At 52.8% G+C, this 8,101-nt stretch overlaps 1 protein-coding gene and 1 pseudogene across 1 annotated transcript; one reads left to right on the top strand and one right to left on the bottom strand.

The window, feature by feature from the left end:
* The first annotated feature begins 774 nt into the window (after positions 1-774).
* Positions 775-893, top strand: LOC120596486 (uncharacterized; annotated as a pseudogene).
* A 718-nt stretch (positions 894-1,611) lies between these two features.
* Positions 1,612-3,056, bottom strand: TRNP1 (TMF1 regulated nuclear protein 1). Its single transcript, XM_039854391.1, has one exon. The coding sequence runs from the start codon at positions 2,922-2,924 to the stop codon at positions 2,217-2,219; it is 708 nt and encodes a 235-aa protein (XP_039710325.1). The 5' UTR covers positions 2,925-3,056; the 3' UTR covers positions 1,612-2,216.
* Positions 3,057-8,101: the final 5,045 nt, after the last annotated feature.

Below are 8,101 nucleotides of genomic sequence, written 5' to 3'. Positions count from 1 at the left end.
AAAATTGTGACGGCACAGAGCACTTTACACCATTAGCTAAAAGCTTCTCTGGACCAAGTCCCCTCTTCCAGGCAACCCAGAAAACAAACAGTTCTGGCTGCAGCCCAGCACTGCGGCCAAAACTCCTCACTGCATCACCTCCAGAAAGTCCTTGTCCTTTCTGGGCCTCTAGACCCCAAATGACCCAGGTAGCTTCAGAAGATTCTCACTCTCTAGGGAGGCCAGAAGATGCCAGGGCCGCCCACCACTCTCCTGGCCCCCAATCTCTCAGTCTCTGAGACCTCCTCCTGGACTTCCTTTCTCCAGCTAAGAATGGGTTCAGGAAGTCCTGGATGTTAGCTGAGAGACCAGCCAAAAAGTTTGATACCTGGGGAGTGGAAATCTAATGGGGGTGGGGCGGGGGGAGAGGTCAGGTGAGGGACCCTGGGGCTCTGCCTTTCAAAGCAGTCTACCTGACCCTCGGGACTCTAGGATTGAACCAGATTCTCATGATTCTGACTCTGATCTTATCCTATCCCCTTCTCCCCATTCCCAAGCCCTGACATGAGGAGGGACAGCTATATTCAGGGAGAGACTGAAGAAACCAGCCCAAAGAGAGGGCAGAGTTGTCCTGAGTCACACAGCAGGCAAGCCCAACACCAGCTCTCTCTAGCCCCTGCTCCTGGGCAGGGAAGAGACACTAGGAAGACGCACACAGGCCTGGGGCCTACTTCTGTCCCTTGCTGGCATGTGATCTTGCCACTCTGCAAAATGAGTACTTTAAATTAACTCCTGGTCTACGGCCATGCTACCCTGAACAAGCTCAATCCCATCTGATCTTGGAAGCTAAACAGGGTCGGACCTGGTTTGTACTTGGATGGGAGACCACCTAGGAAGACCAGGTGCTGTAGGCATAAAAAATAAATTAAAAAAATAAAAAATATAAGGGATTGTAAGCTGACAATCTAAAGTCCTTGCAAGCTGTGAGGTCAACCAAGGGTTACCTTGCCTAATAAACAAACAAACTTCTGGCTCTACCAGTGAAAGCACTACCTGTTTCTAGTTGCGATTTATGAGAATAAAACATTCTTCCATGACTTATTGGGGAAGACAGACCTCTGCCCTGTGTCAACTTCCCTACAGCCCTTCCAGAAGGTGAAGATACCCACTTCACAGACTGACAAGTTAAGCTGCAGTCAGCTTAGCTAGTGATTAGCAAAGCAGTATCTAGGCCATTCACAACTGAGTAGGGGCAGGGGAAGGAGTACCTGAAGGGCATGTGGACAAGAAGAGAAAAAGAACTCATTTCAGGTCTGGCCCTTTAAGGCCCCCCTTTCTACAAAGCCAATGACATACCTGCCCCCTTGGGGCCTGTGAAAGGATATCACCTAGCTTCATGCCTGGCAGTGCCATCTTAGCGACAGGTTGGGAGGGGGTTTCTAGGAGAGCAGATGAGGCTTTAGGCAGTTACCAAACACTGGACATCAAAGTCAGGCTGTATTCTGAGTAAAGCTGCACAAGGACACGAGAAAAATATCTGTCTCCTAGAAGTGGAAGGGCCTAAGTATAAGTATGTTGGGAACATATCCTCAGCCTGGAATTCCATCCGCCCAAATGGGAAACAAGGGCTTAGGAGAGAACTCAGGGGTACATTGCTGTGCCAGCTCCCACCCCATCCTGGGAACTGATTATTCTGTCATCCCGAAGGTATGGAGCTGGGTGGTGCCAGAATACAGCAGCCTCAAGTGCAAGACTCTTCTTACAGCCCCAAGGGACTCAATGAAAAGGCAATGCAGGTGGAGGTGAGGGTGGGGGATGCTGCGTCAGTGCACCAGCCTCCAATTGGTAAGTTTGCTGGCCAACCACACCTGGCGTCTGAGCACCTTCAATTTGTCCAACTCTACAGTGGGAACTTGGAGCTACCACCTCACTCCCCAAGAGGTCTGGGAGAGGCGGCAAAAGAAAGTGGACAGCTTTATTAGGGACCCAGCGGACTCCAGAGACCCAAAGAAGGGAGATCCTGCACCACCCCGCCCCGACCCTCGGATGCACCAGCCGCTAAGACCGCACCTCAGCTTCCTTTACTGGTCCCCCGGCCCCCCGACTGTCTCTTCCTGTGGCCCGTCAGTCCATCCATCCGCGTCGGTGACGCCGTCCATCCAGTCGGGGTCCGCAATCCTTCGGTCAGCACCTCGGCGATGGCCTGTCGATGGTGGCCAGGAGTCCCAGCGCTGAGATCAGCGCTGGGGGGAGGCGGGGCCACGGGGTGGGCTTCGGCGAAAGGGCGAGTCGGGCTCCGGGCCGTGGCCCCGCCGCAGGCGTCCGGTGCCCCAGGGCACGCAGCTACCCAGACCCAGCGCCGAGGCGAGCAGCGCGGGCGGGCGGCCGCGGCGGCCACGGCGCGAGCCCTTCTTGAGGCGCGACCCGTGCGCAGCCAGGTAGAGCTCGGCCTGCGCCACGCCACCGCCCAGGCGGCCCAGGCTCTCGGCGCGGTGAGCCAGGCGCAGCTCTGCCGCCAGGAAAACGCGGTGCAGCTGCAGCACGCGGCTCTCCAACTCCGACACCAGGCGCCGGCGGCCCTCCACCTCCAGCAATCGCCGCCGCGCTTCGGCCAGCTCCAGAGCGCGGCCCCCAGCTCCCGCCGCCGCCGCCGCTGCCGCGCCGGGGCCGCCGCCCGCGCCCCCTGCCGAGCCGGTGTCCCTCGCATCCCCGTTAGCGCCCTGGCGCCAGCGCTGCAGCTCCTGCCCCTCGGCCAGGCCCGCCGACACCGGGGCCGCCTCCGGCAGCGTCGAGGCCTGAGCCAGGGTCGGGGTCAAGGTCAGAGTTGGGGACGGGGGTTGAGGGGACGACAGGGGCTCCCGTGGCGGCGGCGCCGGTGGGGACCCTGGTTCCGCCGCCCCTTCCTGGGCCCCCGGGCCGCAGGCGCTGATGCGGCAGCCCGGCATCCCCCGCCCCCAGGCGGTCTGCAGCCGTCGGTCCCGGGGTCTGGCTGGCTGCCCCCGCCAGACACCAAAAAACGGAGAGATGCGGCCGCAGCACCCGCGCCAGCGCAGCACCGGCCGCCAGTGCGTCTTATAGAACACGGGGCGGAGCGATGGACAGCACAGCCAATCAAAAGCTGGCTTGTCCAGAACCCGCCTCCCCTGCCCGCCAGTTCACCACATTGCCTAGAACCTTCAGGTCCTTCAGTCCTGTTCTGCCATGCCAGGCATCCGGTCCCTACCCATCTCCCCCCAAAAGTTAGGTGGAAAGAAGACCGCATCCTCTCTGTTCTGGCTCTTGAGTCATAAGCTCTGGTAACTGGTGCTTAGAAATCATGGACTCCAGTCTCTACTGGAGCACAGGGTTTTGCCTGAGACCACACTGTGACAGTGAGAGCCTGGACTAGAACTCAGAAGGCTTGACTCCTTGCATAGTGCTCCTCCCGTACCGCACGCTGCCCCTCAGTCGAATCGGTTCTGCCTGGTCTCCTGGGTCACAAACTCACCAGAACGCTCTTCTCCAATCTCCCTGGGGCAGTGGAGAGGTTAATCCAGACGGGCGACTGGTCGCAGTGGGAATCTGGCCGGTTTGGTTCCCCACCAGGCAGGCCCTGCCCGAGCAGAACAAACCACAGAGCTGCCGCTGAACTTGGCGCGGCTTTCTTAAACCCTGACGGCCGCCCAGAAGAGGCGCAGACCCCACGGTGTGCAAAATTCTTTCCATGCCCCTGCTCCTGTTTGCTCCTCCCAGTAGATGTCCCCACACCATTACACTGAGGGGAAACAGAGCCAGAAGGTGCAGGGGTGCTTTCCCCAAGGTCGCAGTGCAGGTGGGGCGCTGAATCTGCCCACTGGATGGAACTAGCTCAGCCATTCATGTCCTCTGTGGGCTCATATACCTGAGTCTTCTCACTGTCATCGGGGGACCCTCCTCAAATGAGACCTTAGTCATCTAGCAAAATGATAGAACATTTTGGCCATTTTCCCCACAGCAGAAATGAGCCCCCGATACCTGCTCCAAACACTGGCTCAGATGCCATGGCCCTGCCTCAGCTTTCATCTACTTGAAGGTGCCATCAGAGATGGGAGGTCTCTGTGGTGGGCCAGATAGAGGTTGGAGGGCCAAAAACCAGCTCAGACTCTGGGTTCAAAGGGACCTGCCAAAAGTGTGGCCAGTGTGATTACTGCCCCAGCCTGAAAAGAGGCAGATGGCAGAGCTGCACTGGCTTGATGTGAAGAACACAGTGCAGCAGCAATTCCCGCCCGTCCCCCGCCCCCCACTTAGATTGAGTGATTGGGATTCATGGGCGTGGGTGAGACAGCTCGGCTCCTGAGAGGCAGCTCAGAAGAGGCTCAGAGAGGAGGGAAGGGTACACGAGGGGACGAGGGGACGCCAAGCTAAGTAAAGAGGAAGGGAGGAAGACTCAGAAGGAGGGAATGAGGGGCACTGTGTTCAGTGATCAGAAGTAGCGGAGGCTCATGCCCCACAAGTTGGGGACCCCTGCTCTATGGCATTTCCCACAAGTGATATATATATTTGTTTATTGTTTAGTTATTCAATAGTCTCTTTCTCTAGACTGGTTTTGCTTATCATTTGACTCCCCTGAAGTTAAGTAGAATGCCTGGAGTTCAGGAGGGCAAGAAGAGGGGTTGGTGAATGTGATGGGTTCAGGGAAGGGGGAGGGCTTTAGAGGACGCATTGGTGCTTAGAGGAGGCTCATAAGGGAGAAGGAGAAGGGAAGTTCAGTGAGGGGGATGGGGCCTCCAGTAGTCAAAGGGGCCCAGTGGAGACACGGAGACTCAGGAGTTACCAGGTTGCCCCTAGCAAGGAGAAATGCCCTGCTGAATGGCATCATTCCTTTGAATCATCTCCTTTGTGTCATCAAACCCTGGGTCTTTCTCTGTGCAGAAGATGCTCCCTTCCATCTTTGTGGGGAGATTGACAGGTGTTTTGCTTGCATCAGGCAGATCACTGCTCCCAACCTCTGGGGGATGAATAAGGGTTGAACAAGACTAGGACTTACCCACCCCCCTACCCCCACCATCAGCCAGATCCAGAGAACCAGCCAGATCTGAGTTCAAATCCCATGGCACATGTGGGTGACCTTGGGAAAGTCGTTTCTCTGAATAGGAGAAGACACTCAACCTATATTTATTGAATGGATGAATGTTCTCTATCTCCTCACAGCATTTCTAAGAAAGGAGCATCAGCAGCCTTTTCTTCCTGATAAGAAACCAAAGCCCAAAGAAGTGACTTGCTCAAGATCACACAGCAGGTAAGTGACCAAGCAAGGATTCAGACACAGAAATGCCCACCCCAAAGTCATAGCTCACTTCTCTGTTCTTTGATAATACCCCTCTTCCTATCCTCTGTGGCAGCAGCCACCAACCTTTCTGGCACCAGGGACCAGTGCTCCTATGAGAATCTAATGCCTGATGATCTGAGGTGGAGCTGAGGCAGTGATGCTAGCACTGGGGAGCGGCTGCAAATACAGATGAAGCTTCACTCTCTTGCCTGCCTCTCACCTTCTGCTGTGAGGTCCATTTCCTAACAGGCAGTGGACTGGTACCAATCCATGCCCCACAAGTTGGGGACCCCTGCTCTATGGCATTTCCCACAAGTGATATATATATTTGTTTATTGTTTAGTTATTCAATAGTCTCTTTCTCTAGACTGGTTTTGCTTATCATTTGACTCCCCTGAAGTTAAGTAGAATGCCTGGCCCCATAAAGCACCCAATAAACATGTGTTTGAATTGAAAAATAATGCAAGAGTGGACAGAGCTTCTAAGGAAGAGAGAAGTCCCTTTCTTCATTCATTCATTCATTCATCCATCCATCCATTCATTCTTTATTTCACTCGGTTGACAAATTTGATCATTACCTTCTCTGTTGGGCTGGTTGCTGGAGGTACAACAACAATCAAATGGGGCCTGCCCTCAGGGGGTACACAGTCTAGAGGGGACAGAGATATATGATGGCAATTCAGTGAAGTATCTACTGGGACGGGGAAACCGAGGCTCTGGGAACACAGAGAAGACCCTGAGCCCAGTTGGGTAAGGAGGAGATCAGGGAGAGTTCCCTGCAGATGATGTTTAAACTGAGACCTGAAGGATGAATCAAAGTGAGTGATGCAAAGATGGTGAGAGATGGGAAGGGAGAAGGATTCAGGATGGGAACACCGTGTGCACAGGCCCAGAGGTCAGAGTTTTGGCATCAGTCAGCTTCCTTTTCAGCTTCCTTACTAGCCCTGGGCTCTGCACTCCCAGGTGTGGAGAGGGGCCACAGCCAACCACCCCTTAGGGCATAGCCAGCCTGGCAAACACAACATTTGGAATTAGAAAATACATGTTAAACTATAATGATTATTGTTTTTTTCCTGATCTTTATAAAAGTTTTACATTTCTTTTGTAGAAAAGGTGGGAAATAGAGAAAATATTAAAATAAAAAAGAGAGAGACAGGAAAGCCATCTGGAATTAGGGAGACTCGAGTTCGAATTAAAGCTCAGGTCTCTCCTAACTGTGCAGCCCTGAGGAAGGCACACTTTCTCTGTGATCTTTAGGGTCCGAGGAATGAAGCTGCTAATACCCGTGTCATAGGCAAGGACATAGATAGATGCAAAGATTTATCCAAGGTGTCACAGCTAGTGATAACTGTCCTTCATGTGAGTCAGAGACCCTGAAAGAGAAGAGGCAGCCTGAGGGGGACCTGGTTCCAGAGTCCTGTTCATTAAATACACACCCCTCCCAGGACAGCAGCCAGCAGAGATAGAGCCTTATGGAGAGGAAGCGTGGCTGTGGCTCAAAGCAAGATCCTGTCCATCAGCTGAGAGTGGAATGGGGCATGAGGTTAAGGCCTGAGGAGTCTATTTCTATTCCAGCCTAGAAGATTCGAGGTCTCTGCTAAGAGATCCAACCCCTCCCTTTCAGTCTCTTCCCTGCAACCTGGCCTGGCACCCTCTAGGATGTGATATCAGTTTAATAATTTAGCAGATGCAGACAAAGATAGCAGCTCTGAAAATAACCCAGCCAGGCCCAGCCTCCATCTCCTCTTTCCTCAGCAGACTCCTTGCTCTCCCCGCAAGGTTTCTGCTTGCCCTGACACCTGTCAGCACCCCTACCCAACAATGGGCACCTGACTTGACACCTCCTCCTTTTCCTGCTTCTAGTCCTTCTCCACCCTCCTCACCTCTTCTTTCATTAATTAGAGCCTAAAAGAATCTTGTGCCAGAAGTCAAAAGCTTGGGTTTAATTCATCATGTGCACTTGAGCAAGTCCCTTCTCTCTAAGCCTCTGTTGCCACATTTATAAAATGAGGCCTCTGGATTCCTAAATGTGGCAGGAACAAAATATTTGGGTGGTGGCGATTACTTAGACAGGCGACTGGATGTCTTCCCCAGAAAGGCACGACTGCAGTGTCAGTGCCGTCTCAGTCGACAGCACTACAATCCCTCCTGCTGCTCCATGCAGAAAGCTCATGGGTTTTCTTTGTTTTTAACTTCTCTTGTGATGAAAATTTTGACCTGGTCGTCATTCCTAGAATAAAAGGCTATGACTTGTATACACGTCGATGTAGCAGAGTCCATCTGCTTCTGATGCTTCATTATATTTCTGACAATTTTATTTCCCTCTAAGAAGCTGAGAAGAGTAATGCCCCTTCCCCATCAATAGGTCTTTGCTCAAATCATCCCGCTTTTACAGGTCTCAGTTTTCACATCTCTAAAGTGGCCACGTGTTGAAGGGTAAGTAGGACAAGGTAAGACTCCATGATCTCGAGATCATAAGCTCCAAAAGAAGTGAGATCGTTTCTGTTTTCATGCATTCGTTTGACAACGTAATTGAGCACTTACTATGTAAGGTGCTAGGGGCACAGCAGTAAATGAAGGAAGCACAGTTCCTTTTCCCTTGAAGCTTACATTTCAGAAATAAAAATAATTAAATCCCAAGGCATGTGCCATGAAGGAATAATAAAATATGTGCTAATGTTTACTTAGTGCTTACTCTGTGCCAGGTATTGATCCTATGAAAGGCTATTTTAGCATACCCCCTTCTACAGATCAGGAAACTGAAGGATGCAGTGGTTAAGTAAATATGGCCAAGGTCACAAGGTCAAGGAGTGGCTTAACTAGGATTCAACATGC

This window comes from Pteropus medius, unplaced genomic scaffold, assembly GCF_902729225.1.
Source record: "Pteropus medius unplaced genomic scaffold, Ma_sr-lr_union100, whole genome shotgun sequence".
In the NCBI taxonomy this organism is placed as follows: domain Eukaryota; kingdom Metazoa; phylum Chordata; class Mammalia; order Chiroptera; family Pteropodidae; genus Pteropus; species Pteropus medius.
The sequence above is the reverse complement of the archived record's forward strand: the minus strand, read 5'-3'. Positions and strand labels throughout refer to the sequence as shown.

Bases quoted from the DNA above. Each gene is read 5' to 3' on its own strand.
- TRNP1 (XM_039854391.1), bottom strand. From the start codon at position 2,924: ATGCCGGGCTGCCGCATCAGCGCCTGCGGCCCGGGGGCCCAGGAAGGG.